Here is a 15,019-nt window from a genome sequence, read left to right on the forward strand (position 1 = left end):
CATTCCACACCCTCTGTGATCTAAGAGGTGAGACAGGCAGGCCCCCATCCCTCTAGAAACAGCAGCTCGGAAGACCATCTGACAGCAAATGCACCACTGAGCCCTAACAGCAGATCTGACTGTTTGAATTACCAATGAGGACCCCACTTTCTAGGCTCGCAAAGCCACACAGCAGAACACAGCAAATACTGCAAGTAGATCTAGAGCTGGCTTCCGCCTCTAACTTCTCAGAAGTACGTGACATTCTCAGTGCTGTTGTATCCAAATTATGATCTTGTGAAGATCTATACTTTAAGGCATGAAAACATTGGAAGCCTAGACTTTATTTTTATAAAAATTAGACAAAGATGTATTTAGTTATCAAGTGTGGCTTAGCCACACTCAGGATGCTAAGTCGCTTTTGGAGCTGATTTTGCAGCACTGAGTAAGCAGTCTCGGGCAGCCAGGGTGTCAGCGTCCGACCACTTCTTACTTGGCAGAGCTTTTCTTTGGTGCTTTTCGCGAGGTGCAGATGGCTGTTTTGGATTGCTCCGCAGGACAGCGAGGTCAGACCCTGAGGAAGTGCGGTAGCCCACATTCTCCGCCTTCATGGGCTCAATGACATGGCCTGGCCTGGTGACAACCCTGGGAGTAGTCAGTTTTTGTAAGGCCCTCTGGGTTCCATGGGAATCCTATAGGGAGAGTCCTCTCAAACTGCTGGTGGTGGTGCAGGGGGACAGAAGCACCTGCACCTGATGAGCTGCAGTGTGGATGTTGCGCTTCTCGCTGATAATCACAAGTGGCCAGTTCTTGTCTTGTCTTGGAGGACCCTCAGGGGTCCTAATGAGGAACTGGTGTCTCCTCTTGGCGCTGGGCTTGATGCCCACACCACCCCATTCACCCTAGCCAGGCAGGGTCAGGTCCAAGGCCAATGCCTTGCTCCTCTCCATCGCTTCCCTCTTCTGGCTCTGAAAGTCTTGGATGACATCATCCGCAGAAAATGCTTCCTTTATTATCAGTGTTTGCTCTTTCCTCTCTTCTTCCACTGAGATGGAGACTGCCAGAGACTTCCCAGGAGGCGATCCTGTGGTGAGAAGGTCCTGCAGGTCTGGCAGTTGCCTCATCTGCCTCCCTTCACGGACGTCTGGCTGCACGTCCGGTTTCCTCTCTGACCTCTGTGTTTCTAACATGGGTCTGGGATGCTCCTTATTTTGAAAATGTTGCTCTTGGCCTAGGTGTGCCACTCTCGTGGGTCTCTGCAGCCACAGGGGGTTTGCTTCTGGGGCAGGCTTCCCTCTCTCAACGTGGAGAACAGTCCCCAGTGGATTCTCTTCTGGCTTCCTGGATGGATGGTTCTCCTTGTTGAATTTCTGAGTCAATTTCCTCAATTCAAACAGCAGCTCCTGGCTGCTAGAATTTTCTGTTTCCTCACTGCCCTCTAACTCAGCATCCAGGGTGAGCTCTGTGTTTTTCTGAAGGGATCTCCTTTCCTCAAACTCTTTCAGCAAAGTTTCTTCTCTGCCCCTGGCCTTTCATCTTGCTCACGTCTGAAATCTCAGGGCCCACAGGCCCAGGCAGCCGTCCAGGCCCGCTCTGGCCTTCAGCCCCGTTTGCTGCTGCAGCCCCTGAGCGTCCAAGGATTTGCCTTGTCTGCATTCATCCGTGCTTCACTCACTCCACCAGGAACAGGTTTTTCCTCTTCGTCACTCCCCTCCTCTTCCTCACTCGTCGAGGCTACTTGGGGTTTCCGTGTCAGTTCTTTGTTCTTGGTCAATTGTTCCTGCACAGCCTGGCGAGCCTCCAGGTCCTATCTGGCCATACCTGTCACTGACTTGGCCCGTTTCCCGCTGTCCTGGTGCTGAAGGCGCATGCGCTCCATCATTCTGCCTTTTCCCATTTTTTCCAGTGCAGCAGTGACATCCTCCTTCTTCAAGTGCTCCTTTAGTTTCTTGGTCTTCCTTTTCCTCAGCATTCTGTGAAATTTCTTGCTTTTGATTTTCGTCTCTCTCCCTGCTCTGGCCTCGTAGTAGGAGTGCAGAGCCCGGGCCCTCTGAAGCTCTGCTCGGTGCAGCCGAGCCTCTTCCAGGCCATGGCTTTGAGCGAGGCCTTTTCCACTGGAGTCAGTAAAGGGTCAGTCACTGGCTGCTTGTTCCTTGTTCTTGTGGAGCAGGTTACAAACTTCCTGCTGGGGTGGGGGTGCTCGCCTGCCAGCCGCTGAGCACATACATGGGAGCAAAGGCTGGCTGCTCCTGCTGCAGAGGAAAGGCCAGCTGCTGTGCCTGCCGGTTCTTCTGAATGCCAGGATCCCATCTGGAGAGAACCTGGGAGGTCTCACTGAATGCTGCTTCTCTGCGGATCTGCTCAGCCTTCTCCTTACTCAGGGGCAGTTGCAGAGGTGGAATGGCGCACTGTCTCTGAATACAATGGGCTTCTAGCACAGACCTCAGCCACCTCCATGAAATGGGCAGGTAAACCAAATCCGTTTTTACTAGTTTGATTTCTGCCGTCTTGACTGCTGACCAATCTTTGCTTAATTATAATAGTGAAAACCCACATCAGCAGGAGGATTTTGAGATGTTAACGAAACATGCAGTATGTTAACTAAGTTAACCCAATTGCATCCATGTGAACAAAGTCCCAGGCTGAACATGATAAAGGATCCTCCCTCCAGGAAAGGGTGCCTCCCTGAGCTGCAAAACCCGGAGCCAACACTGCACCCGGCCACCGACCACAGCAGTGTGCCCAGAAGCCTGCAGCTTTCCCTCTTGAGGCCTCGGCTGTTTTCCTCAGGTACGTCTCCTTGCTTACCCTGTGTTGGTGTTTGGATTAAGATGGATTATTGTGAGGTCCCAGTGGTAGGAGACCTTGTCTGAAGGCAGAAGAGAATTGAAGGATGAGAACGAGACAAAGGCCACTGGGAAGAAAGGATTTATTGGCGGAGAAACAGTACCCATGGCATGGGCAGGCTTCTGGGCACACTCTGCTGTGGCCGGCGGCCGGGTGCAGTGTTGGCCCATTTTGTTCAGAGACAGTGCGACATTCTTTATGTTTGGGTTGCTAGCCTAGGCCAGTCACTTCCCTGCCCCGTCCTACTGTGGGCTGTCTCCCCTGCCTCACTAGGTGCAGAGGTTTGGCATGGCAGTTAACCTGCTGGCTGAGACACCCACATCCCAAATTACGTTTGGTTCCCAGCTCCTCTCCCTTCGGGTCCAGTCGCCAGTCCACGCAGGAGGCAGCAGGCAGCTCTGCTTTGAGTCTCTCCAGTTACTTTTCCACAGTAGCGGAAGAGGACGAAGTTTCTTTGCTATTTAATAGGAAAAGGTGGCTGAAGGGGAAGTTGCTAGATTTTAGTTTGTCAATTTCTATGATAAATTTTTAGGTTTTCTTTCTTGGCATTGTTGTCCAAACTGTCATTTGCAAAGCAAATCACAATTGCTTGAATGTCAAAGTTTGGAATCATTTTATTGTACTTGTGTATCTAAATTTAATTAACTCATTTTTCTCCAGCTTTACAGTGTTCAGGCAGCATATTAATTTTTTAAAAAGCAGTAATACTTTACCCTCCAATATTAAACATTTTGTAATTTAAAAAAATTAGTGAACAGTACTATTCTGTATTTCCTTGTCTATAAATCACTTTAAAATATGAATCCACATACTAACTGGAACTCCAATATAAATGTTTGGTACAAAGAGCTAGTAATAAGTTATTCAAGGCTTAGAGCACCAAGAATTTTAAAACGATTAAAAAAAGTTATGATGCTAAATATGGTTTTACATGGGTGCAGTTCTCTGCTTACAAATTTTCTGCTCTCTAAATGAAATGGCTAGAGCTTCCAAACTCGGGCCAATACTTTAGGTGCGGGATGAGAAAATACTTTTCTGGAACTAAGCTCCCTGGTACACTTAAATACTGACTGAAGGTATATTACAGCTAAATAAATGACTGCAAAACCACTACGTTAAGAGAGCAATCCGTGATGGTTTTTAGCTGGCCGGCAGATGAGTCAGAGACCATGGCAAACGTTATTCAAGTGCTTCAGTACCGCTGGCCGTGCTGAAGGCATACAGGGACCAACTCCGATAGGCTCTCCCAGACTGTGAAGGGGTTTTTCAAAATGTATTATTATTTATTTTTAAAAAGATGTATTTATTTTGATTGGAAAGACATATATACAGATAAGACAAGAGACAGAGAGGAAGAACTTCCGCCGGATGGTTCCCTCCGCAAGTGGCGGCAACAGCGAAAGCTGAGCTGATCCGAAGCCAGGAGCCAGGCGCTTCTGCTGGGTCTCCCAGGAAGCTGCAGGTCTCAAGGCTTTGAGTTGTCTTCCATGGCTTTCCTAGGCCATGAGCGGGAGGCTGGATGGGAAGCGAGGCTAAGCTATCATACCGGATCTTTGTTTTTTTTTTAATATATATAACTTCAAGACTATTATTCAAGTTTAGATGTTTTTTATTGTTCTAATTTTTAAAAAAAATTTTATTTTTTTTATGACAAAGGTCCATGGCTCAACGAGAGCTGCAATTACACGGTATGTTTTAGGGACTTGCATCGGTCCCTGTAAGGCTGAGTGGTAAGGCCGTTCTTTTTATAATTAGATATTATTTTATATATTCCACCTCAATTGTTCCCCTCTCCCACTGTTTTCCCCCTATATTAAAATATAGTCCTTCAGCAATAATCACAAGCCCATTATTCTGCTATCTAAGTGTATCTCAGCTGTGCAGGGTTTTAAAGAAGTCTTCAAAGGTCTTTTAAGGGTATTATTTCACAAATCATGCCCAATTGAGCATCCATCGCAGCCCCTTAGCGCAAACAAGGCTGCGGACCACACATTTCCTAGTGTCTCCCGAGCCGTGGGCGGGGGTCTCCGCCTCAAGGCTTCGGGACTTAGTTAAGAACATCGAGTAAGGGGGCAGAAAGCTAGAGGGCTCTCCATGCCATTGGGAGTCTAAGGAGAAAAGAAATCGCCCCCGGGAGCTTACAATCCCCCGTATTCTAGGTCCACACAAAAACGTTCATGGCCTAGGAACACGGATTTCCAGTGAATTATTTTTCTTTAAATGCTCAGGACCAAGCGCTGCGCAGGGAACCACACCCCACAGCACGTCCACACCCTGTCACGATGGGATCTGGTTTTCTAATGCCTCCCCCCTCCCAGGTGCAGGCAAACTGCATCTTCTCTCTGGCACGATGCCACCCCCACCCCGACTCTGACAACGCATTCTGCTTCGCCTCTGGAGGAAACACTGCCTCACTCACCCAGGGCAGAGAAAAGGCGGTTCTGTGGGTCCTGGCTCCTACACAGAGCCTTCTCTGTCCCGCGTGAAGTGCTGACGTACAGGCTGGGTTTGCAGCCCGTCAGACGCCTGCGGAAGCGCCCCCCAAGCCGCACACGTGGCCGTGGTCCCCGGCGGCCGCACGGCGAGAGGCCGCGATCGTGGCTGGGTCCAAGGCACGGGTAGGCAGGCCAGCCACGCGCAGTCACAGCATTTTGGGCCATCTTTAAAAAAAAAAAAAGCCAAGGGAAAAGTCATTGTTCTTTCGTAATCCAGAGAGGCCGGAGTTGCGTCTCATTTCCATCACGGTGGGACAGTCCCTCAACGGCTAAGGGGACACCTGACCCTCCCATAATACTTCCTAACCAGAACTCGGCGTGGAGACGCATAGCAGCGGCGGCCCCAGGTCTCGGGGGGGCTGCTAACGCAGGGCAGCGTCCACTGGGGACCCGAGCAGGATCTCATCCCCCCTCCGTGACGAGCGGCCCACGGGGAGCCCAAGGTCCACGTGGAGCAGGCGCGCGAGCGCCCAGGTCCAGCTCGCGAGCCAAGATGACTCAGAGCGCGCCCCACGTGACCCGCACTCTCCACCGGGGCCGTGCCCACCCAGAGGCGCCCCCCGGTCCGAACCCCTCCGGCGCATGCCCGCTGCTGCAGAGCGTGCGCCCTCAGGCCGCCGCACAGCGCCTGAGAACGGCTGGCTGGGGACGCGAACTCGTACACCTTCCTCAGCCACGCCGGGCAAGCTCTACGCTCTCTCCCGTCGCCCAGGGCTGTCAGGACACTTCCGCCAGGTTGCCAGGCACGTGATCACGCGAGACCCGGCGGCGCTGCCGGCCCCGCGCGCCCAGCCCCCCTCCCGGCGCCCCGGCGCGCCTGCGCACGCCGCCTCTCGCGGTGTCTCGCGCTCCGCCCCGCCCCGCGCGGCCCCGCCCTTTCCGCCCCGCCCGCCCCTCCGCCCTGTCTCTCGGCGGCGGCGGCGGCTCCTCGCGCGGCTCGCTTGCTCGCTATATAAAGGGGAGAAGCGAGCGGACGGACGGCTGGAGCTGCAGCCGGTGGCGGCAGCGGCGGCGCGGGGAGCGGTGACCGGTGGTTTCCCTCCTTGGCACGGGGTGGGGAGTGGGCAACGCCCCCGGGACCCCTCCAGGGGCTTGGCTTTTTTTTTTTTTTTAGGGCATTTCTCGAGGTTTTTAGCTGCGGTAGGAGAGTGTCCCCTTCCTGTTCCTCTCACCGCTTTCCCCCCCCCTTCAGAATCGATTTTAATTTTTTTTCCTTTTTTTTTTTGGCTTTGATCTGTGGTGACTTGAGTCACCCTCCGGGTGTTTTTTTTTTTTTTCTTCCTCTCCCCCCCCCTTTTTTTTTCTCGTGTGTGTTTGTTTGTTTTCCCGGGGTTTTTTTTTTTTTTTTTTTGCTCCCCTCTTGTTTGTGTTGTGTGTGGAAATGGCGAACTCGGCAAATACAAACACCGTGGTAAGGACGTGGTTCGGCGGCCGGAGGGGGCTTGAGCGGCGAGGCGGCAGCAACGGCCGGGAGCGGGAGCGGGCGGGCGGGGGCGGGGACGGCGGCGACTCCCGGCCTCCTGTCCGGAACCTTCCCGCCTCGGGCGGCGGGGCCTCGGGGGGCGCCGGGCGGGCTGGCGGCGGGGCCGGGGCGGGGGGCGCCGGCGGGGCCGGGGCGGGCCGGGCGCGGAGGCCGCGGGGCCCCCGGGACCCCCAGCACCCCGAGGAGCCCGGCCCGAGGGCGGGCGGCCGGGCGGCCGGGCGGGCAGCCAGCCGGCTTCGGCCCGGAGCGGCCTCGGAGGGCGAGCCGAGGCTGGGGAATTGGGCCGGTCCCCAGCACCCGCCGGAATCCACTTGAATGCAGTGGAAGGCTTACGGTTACTTTGGAGGGGGGGTGTTACTTTTTTTTTCCCTTTTTTTTTTCTGGCGGTTATGCTTTGGGAAGCTTAAGTTGGGGCCATTTTATGTTTGAGAGAGGGGGGAAAAAAAAAGACGAAGGTTGAAAAGCAGTTATCTCAGTTCCTTCGGAAGGGGTAAAATGGCGAAGGGGAAGGAAAACTCCCGTCGTATCTTCAACTAGCAAAAGCACCAAGACAAACCTCCCAAAAAGCCTCCAGTGGTCAAAGTGCCCCCCGCTTTTCGCCTTGAAATTTGCCTACTTGGACCCTTTGAGCCCCGTTTTTGGTTACTTGCGATCACGTAGGTTTGCAAAAAGCAGTCACATAAATAACCTTTTCAGCCCCCAACGCAATGTGATCACTCTAGTCCACCCAACTCTTCTTTTTGACTGTGACAATAAAACACGATGTTGCCCGGTCCCGAATACCGCAGACCAAGCCGCGGCCGTCCGACACCCGTACCGTTGGCGGCTCGGCTCGATCCATCATGGCTGCGGCCGCCTCGCCTGCCTTTGAGTCCCTGAGCCTGTGGCCCTCCTCCCTTTGGCTGCCCTGTTTATATAGAGCCATTGCCGCTCTCTAATATAGACTCTGCCAGGATGGGAAGGTGCTTTTCAGGCCTACGTCACCGCCTCTCCATTTAAACACCAGATCCGGCTTTAAATAGTGAGAGCTGCTGAGCGGGGCTGGGAGGTGCGTGCTCCCGAGGCGAGAGGCAGGCGCGTGCGGAGCTCAATTTATTTCTAGGTCCTTTTCTTTGCCGGTGATTTCCCACCGGACGAGGGCCGCTTTCAGAGCCCCATTTTTTTTTTTTATATGCCGCAGTAAGGATTTGTTTCTTTTGTTAGGAAAACATACTCTAATTAATTAGTCATTTTTTAATTTTTTAAATTTAAAGTTTATTTTTAAAAAGAGTGTTTTTCTTGGAAGGTCTGTACACTATTGCAGGGGCTTTAATTTTTTTTTTGGATTGTTAGAACAGATCTTAGTTTTGGTAGCGTTTGGTTTTTAGGCATTCAGGAAAAGTCAGCACTGTTTTCATTGTGTTGTAATGAAAATATGATGCTTCTGGGATTAAAAAAAGGTCCCTAAGGCTTTGGCTTATCCATATAGATTAACGTGTAGGACATTTGGGAGTAATGGGAATGAGGAGATGTGTTGCAAACTGAATTTTTAAAACATTAAAATTCCAAGTAGCTGGCGGTTTTTATTGCATTGGATGTTACCTAGATACGTAACATAAAAATGATCAGAATTTAGGTTCTGACGTTGCAGTCGGGCTAAGGAAACCTCCCAGTTAATCGCCTGACGTGACCACTAATGATCTTCTGATTTATAGATTTTAAGTCTGGAAGTCATCTTTTTAAAAATCAGGAGAAATATAAATTTGTGTTCAGTAAAAAAAAAAAAAAAAAAAAAAAAAACTCTGGCTCAAGTAAAATGTAGATTTTTAAATAATTTAGCCATCACTTGTGTTAAATTCCCACTTGCCTTTAAAGACGTAAGTATTAGAGGGCTTGTCAGACCGTAGGCACATCCTGCCTGTCTGTGTGTGCTTCCTAAGGATCGCACGCTTCCGGCCATGCTGGCCATGCTGCCCTCCGTGGTGCTTAGGATGCTCTAGTGGCCAGATACTGTGTCATTTAAGACATACAAAAATCATTGGAGCATGACTGATTGGCTAAATAAAAAGTACCAGATAGCAAGGTTTTTACGTGTAGGCAGCTGGATCTACAAATGTGACATTTAGGGTAATAAACTTCAGAAATATCTAGTTTCTGAATAAAAATAATTTGTATCAATTTAAAATTGCATTGCCTCTTTATAATGCCTTGAGAAGGCCTTGTTGGTAAAATATGTTTTATGGGTGTGTTTCCATAAGCCAGTAGTTCAGTTGTTAAAAGCAGGGTGCTATCTATAATTGGATATGAGTGCTTATCGATTGATTGGGAATGTTGAACTAGGGAAGCCCTGTAGGGATGCTCATTTTACTGATAGCAGCCGTTCGTACAGACACATTTGGCAAGATGAGAAGGCAGGTCAGTGAGTGGAGCAAGGGACGGCACTGAGTATTCGGATTGTTTTTCTGGTCATCATGAGAAGGAATTGAGTAGTTTTTAATCGTTTAAGAAAGCCGATGTTGACTGACACTCATGAATTTTGGACTAATTTTTTAGAGGTGTTCTCTGTAATAATGATATTAGTGATTAGTGCTGGAGATGTTGATGAATCCATTCTTTTGGAAGTTGTGGAAGCAAGCCCTTTGTTATCAGCTTTTTAAGTTAAGCAGAATGTAAAGCAGATAGACTAGAAAAGCCTTTTTAAAAATTTATCATCTGACAAGCACTCTAACTTTTGTCTAACAGATTTTAAAAAAATGAGTATGATGGGGTAATTATTCTACCATCTTCTGTTGTGGCTTTTTTTTTTTTTTGGATTACTTGACACATTTGAAAGTGCTTTCTCATTTTACTGGCTTTGTTCTTCTGAAAACCTCCAAGAATCCAGTTCCTTCTCTCCATCCCCCCCCCCGCCCCCCCCCCGCCCACACACACAGAGAATACCTACCACAGCAGCAGTTGCTGGTGTTGGTGGTTCTATTGCACGTCATGAGCTGGGCAGTGGCACAGGGAACCTCCAGACCTGTAATTGTCGGTGCACGGGTAGTTTAGTGGCAAAGCTTGGAGGTACGGGCTAGGTCACAGAAATAGCAGCTGGGTGGTTTTAAGCTTGAATGCATATTAGGCTCCAGCGGAACACCAGGGAATGCGGAACACCAGGGAATGCGTAGCATACGTAGGTCCTCCGAAGGCTACAACTCAGTGGCAAGGTTGTGAGCTGCAGCAGGTCTAAAGCCAAGTGTGGGGTGGCAGGAGCTGCCCAGGAGCAGCCAGAAACCTGTTGTGAACATCATGTTAGGGACTTTGCCAGCAGCAGTGAAAATTATAACTAGAAATTGCATGGAACTGAAAAAAGAGCTTGTGTTCAATAATTGAGGTACAGTCTTAAAACTTGTATTAAAATAGGCAGTCGTCCCAGAGCAGATAGTATTTATTAGGATGATCATATCTTTAAAATCTCATACTCAAAAATTTTAGTTTTTTGACAAAGTGACTACTGTATCCTTAATTTGCTTTGAATTTGTCTGAAACACAACAGTCTTTCAGTCATTTTTTGTTTTTCCTTTAAGCCTAAATTATATAGATCTGTGATTGAAGATGTTATTAATGATGTGAGAGACATCTTTCTGGACGATGGAGTAGACGAACAAGTCCTGATGGAACTAAAAACTGTGAGTTTGCTTCTTGTAATTCATGCCCCTAGTCCCCTCCGAGACCTTCTCGTTGGCAGAAATGGATTTGTGTTTTCTCCGTAGCAGAAAGACAGTTGACTCTGTCGGAGGAGACATTAGTAAGGGGTGGTGCTGGTTGGAAACACATCTACCATCCATTAGTTTCTTTCTTTTTTTTTTTTTTTAAAGATTTATTTATTTTATTTGAAAGATTTACAGAGTGAAGGAGAGACAGAAAGATTTTTCATCCAGTGGTTCACTCCCCAATTAGGTGCAACAGTCAGTGCTGAGCCATTCCAAAGCCAAGAGCTTCCTCCAGGTTTCCCACACAGGTACAGGGTCTCAAGGCTTTGGGCCGTCCTCGACTGCTTTCCTAAGCCACAAGCAGGGAACTGGATGGGAAACGGGGCTGCCAGGATACAAACCAGCACCCATATGGGGTCCTGGCATGTGCAAAGTGAGGACTTTAGCTGCTGCACTGGTCCACTGCCATCCATTCTTTTGTTGACTTTAGGCAAACTCTTTACTTCTTATCTTTTATACTTATATTTATTTTCATTTTATATTACCAGCAAAAACAACAAACACAAACAGAAATCTTTGATGTGTTGATTCATTCACTGAACACAACAGCTAGAGCTGCACAAGACTTAGGTCAGCAGCTTTGAAATCAATTTTGGTCTTCCATATGGCTGGCAGGGAGATTGAGACTTGGGCCATCATCTGTTGGTTCCCAGGGTACGTAGTAGGAAGTTGGACAGGGACTCAACAAGGTCCTCCCCAGGTGTTCCAAGTGGTATTTATTTTTTAATTTTATTTTATTTGAAAGGCAGATACACAGAGGGAAGGAAAGACAGAAATTTTCTCCCCAAATGGCAAGAGCTGAGCAGATCTAAAACCAGTTTATTTTGGTGTCTCATGTGAGTTCAGGGGCCCACGAAGTTGAGCTGTCCTCCACTGCTTTCCCAGGCTGTCAGCAGGGAGCAGGAAGGGGAGTGGAGCAACCAGTACATGAACGGATGCCCTATGGGATTCTGGCACTTGAAGGTCAAGGATTATCTGGCTCCCTGCTTATGGCCTTTGAAAGCAGTGGAGGATGGTCCAAAACCTTGGGACCTGCGCTTGTGTAGGAGACCTGGAAGAAGCTTCTCGGTTTGGATTGGCTCAGCTCCAGTTGTTGCAGCTATTTGGGGAGTGAACCAGCAGATGGAAGATCTTTGTCTCTGTATATCTCCCCTTCCAATAAAAGTAAATTATTCTTTTAAAAAATTGCCTCTTGAGCTACGGCAGCAGCCGCCGTGCTGTCTCATCTGGTCATGGACAGTAGATGTAATTTCAGCAATGACAGAATAAGAGTCTTACTGTATGTTAAAACTTACATGACTTCTGAGTGGTTGTTTTGGTCATGTACTATATGCCTGCTTCGCAGAGAAGAACAAGACACAGTTGGGGCTCCAAAAAGTAATGCTTTGTTACCACAGCAAGACACCAATTTTTTTTTTTTTGGAAGATTTTTTTTTGTTACTGGAAAGACAGATTTACAGGCAGGAGAGAGAGATCTTCCATTTGCTGGCTCACTCCCCAAATGGCTGCTATGGCTGGAGCTGAGCTGCTCAGGAGCCAGGAAATACTTCTGGGTCTCTGATATGGGTGCATGGTCCCAAGGCTTTGGGACATCCTCTGCTGCTTTCCCAGCCCACAAGTAGTGTGCTGGGTGGGAAGTGGAGCAGCTAAGACATGAACTGGAGCCCATATGGGATGCTGGCACTTGCAGGAGGATGATTAGCCAATTGAAAGATGCTTGGCCCATGCTGTTTTTATCTGGGATTTGCAGAGTTAGATTCATTATCTGGAAGTCAGTTCATAAGTAATTTGATTCCATTTATCCACTTTATCATGAGAAAAATGTCTGAGAAAAATAAATGTCTTGGTCACAATGACTCATATTTTACACATACCTTATACGTGTAACTTGAGTGTAATTTCATATTTGAAATAATTTTGTGTATCAAAAGGCTTTCAGAGTATAAAATTTTCTTATTTGTAGTGTAATGTTTGCACTTAAAATTTTAAGATTGTGGTCAAGTTTGATTTTCAGATTAGGAAAGTTAAATCTAGAATGGCTGTCCCCAAAAGATGGTTTGTTTTTGGTATACTGGAAAGCAAAATTGCTGTAGTATAGAGGGTTGGGCAAAAAACCCCTCTGAGACTTCCAGGCATTGCTATTTGTTTTTTCTTAAGATTAAATAGAAGGCAAGTTGTACTTTTTAAAAAGCTCGAGAATTGCTTCTGTGTTTCTTATTGTTCTAAGCAAAAAATAAATTTGTATAGTCAGAAAATAGTTCCTTGGGCTAATGTTGTGGTGTGGTGGGTTAAGCTGCAACTTGTGATAGTGGGATCCTATTAAAGGCTCTGGTTGGGTCCCAGCTGCTCCCGTTCCAACTAGCTCCCTGCTGATGTGCCTGGAAAAAGAGAAAAGGATGGCTTAAATGCTTGTGCTTCTGCCACCTGCATGGAGAACCTGGAAGAAACTTCTTCCTGGCTTCAGCCTGCTCTGGGTTGTTGGAGCCATATGGGGAGTGAACCAGGGAATGGGAGGCTGTCTCTGTCGTTCCTTCTCTTTTTCTGTAACACAGCCTTTCAAATAAATAAATCGGTCTTTCAAAAGAAAAAGATCCCAGGAAAGGGAGTGCGTGCGTTGTGGTAGGTACAGTAGCTTAGACCCCTGCCTGCAACATCAGCATTGTGTTGTAGAGCGTGGGTTTGAGTGCTAGATTCTCTATGTCCCTAGCGGTCCCTGCTACTACACATGGCAAGTAGTGAAGTTGTCCCGAGTGCTTGGGCCTCTGCCACCCGTGGAGCTGTGACTGGAGTTCCAGGATCTGACGTGTGTTTGGGTTAGCCCTGGCCATTGCACCCGTCTGGGGAGTGAATCAGTAGATGAAGATTTCTCTGCTTCCTGTGTCTTCACTCTCTGCCTTTCAAATAAATAAATTCTAGAAGAGTTCTATAAAGATAGTTTCATAATTCTGATGTTTCAGAGGATAATCTTTGATTACTAAGTTGCTTTTTTGAAACTCTTTGCTATGTAATAGCTGGAGTTCCTTTGGAAAGTTTGTTGAAGATGTAAAGTTTTGGATGATGTAGCAAAGATGAGGTTTGATACTTTAAAAAAAAATTTTTTCATTATTCTACATTTGTGTGAGATTATCTTTGCTTGTATTTCTTGTGATGTATAAGTTTTCAAGTGAAACAGTTCTATAAGTAGCCAATAAAAATATGTTTGACTTTGTGTTGAAATTTTCTTTTTTACTTTGACTTGTAAACCATTTTAATGTCCTTTGTCTTAGTTATGGGAAAATAAACTAATGCAGTCTAGGGCAGTAGATGGATTTCATTCAGAAGAGCAGCAGCTTTTGTTGCAAGTTCAACAGCAGCATCAACCGCAGCAGCAGCAGCATCACCACCACCACCACCATCAGCAAGCGCAACCCCAGCAGACGGTACCTCAGCAAGCCCAGACCCAGCAGGTCCTTATTCCTACGTCACAGCAAGGTGAGACTGCTGCTGCTTCCCCAGGTGCCTCTTGGAAGGTGCTACTGTTTGAAAGACAAGGAGTCTCTAGGTTGGTTGGTTCTCGTTTTTAAAGTGTGCTTAATGAGCAAACAAACTGAAGAAGACTGCTGACTTTGTTTCTTTCCCTTTCTGAGTGTGTATGTAAATTGTGGATCCTGTTTAGAGTAGTGACAAAGAATTAAAAGCCTTAATAAAATTTGAATAACTGTACTAAAGGGTTTTTTTAGAACTGCATAAAATGGTGGGTTTCCTGAAGTAATACAGATGTATGAATGAAAACCTTTCTGTTTCATTAGTTTATATAGTAAAATATTTATTTACGTATGACACACTTGCCTTCACAGAAATATTTGTATTTAGCCTTTGTAAATATGCCCTAAGATTTTGTGACTCTAATATCGTGGAAATTCAACACTGCAGCGATTTCTTTGAAGGAAATAGTTGCTCTACATATCTTGATGTATACTGCTCTGTTTAAAGGTCTGAGCAAGTAATTATTTATAGACTGTCCATAATTTGCACAATGCAAAACCATTTATTTTTAATTGAACGGCTGGGAGAGAGAGATTTAGGGTTGGGACAGCCTGGGACTCAGTCCAGCTCACTCTTGTGGGTGGCAGGGCCTGAGTTCTTGAGTCCTCACAGCTACCTCCTAGGAAAGACACTGCTTCATTTTAATTCCTCTTAAGCAGTTTGTGAGCTAGCTCTTAGCTGCATTTCATGGTTGCGGCAAATATGGACCTTAAAAAGGCTGGGAAGTCTGATCCATAATGTATATTCTCTCATAAGTACCTGTTCTGGTTAAATGTCCTGAGCAATCTAGCTCGGTAAGATTTGTTACTGTAGAGGAAGGCGGATGAAAAGTTTATTTAAAGGTAACCATTTAGGTAGCGTATCTATGACTTCACATTCACTATGAAGGGCAAGTGTATGGGGCACCAGGCTAATCTGCTGAGCATGCCTGCATACTGTATCAGCATGTCACACTCTGC

The 15,019-nt window shown here is 47.4% G+C and overlaps 1 protein-coding gene and 1 pseudogene across 1 annotated transcript in view; one reads left to right on the plus strand and one right to left on the minus strand.

Moving 5' to 3' along the window:
• Nucleotides 1–389: 389 nt before the first annotated feature.
• Nucleotides 390–3,556, minus strand: LOC121153219 (annotated as a pseudogene).
• A 2,704-nt stretch (nt 3,557–6,260) lies between these two features.
• GTF2A1 (general transcription factor IIA subunit 1) overlaps nt 6,261–15,019 on the plus strand; it is a 32,931-nt gene continuing 24,172 nt past the window's right edge. Inside the window, exons 1-3 of the mRNA XM_040975213.1 lie at nt 6,261–6,732; nt 10,350–10,451; nt 13,802–14,006. Coding sequence (XP_040831147.1) covers nt 6,703–6,732; nt 10,350–10,451; nt 13,802–14,006 — 337 coding nt within the window. The 5' untranslated portion in view covers nt 6,261–6,702. The remainder of the gene's footprint in view (nt 6,733–10,349; nt 10,452–13,801; nt 14,007–15,019) is intronic.

The sequence above is a fragment of the Ochotona curzoniae genome, unplaced genomic scaffold (assembly GCF_017591425.1).
Source record: "Ochotona curzoniae isolate NIBS_2020 unplaced genomic scaffold, NIBS_Ocur_1.0 contig_2688, whole genome shotgun sequence".
NCBI classification, from domain to species: domain Eukaryota; kingdom Metazoa; phylum Chordata; class Mammalia; order Lagomorpha; family Ochotonidae; genus Ochotona; species Ochotona curzoniae.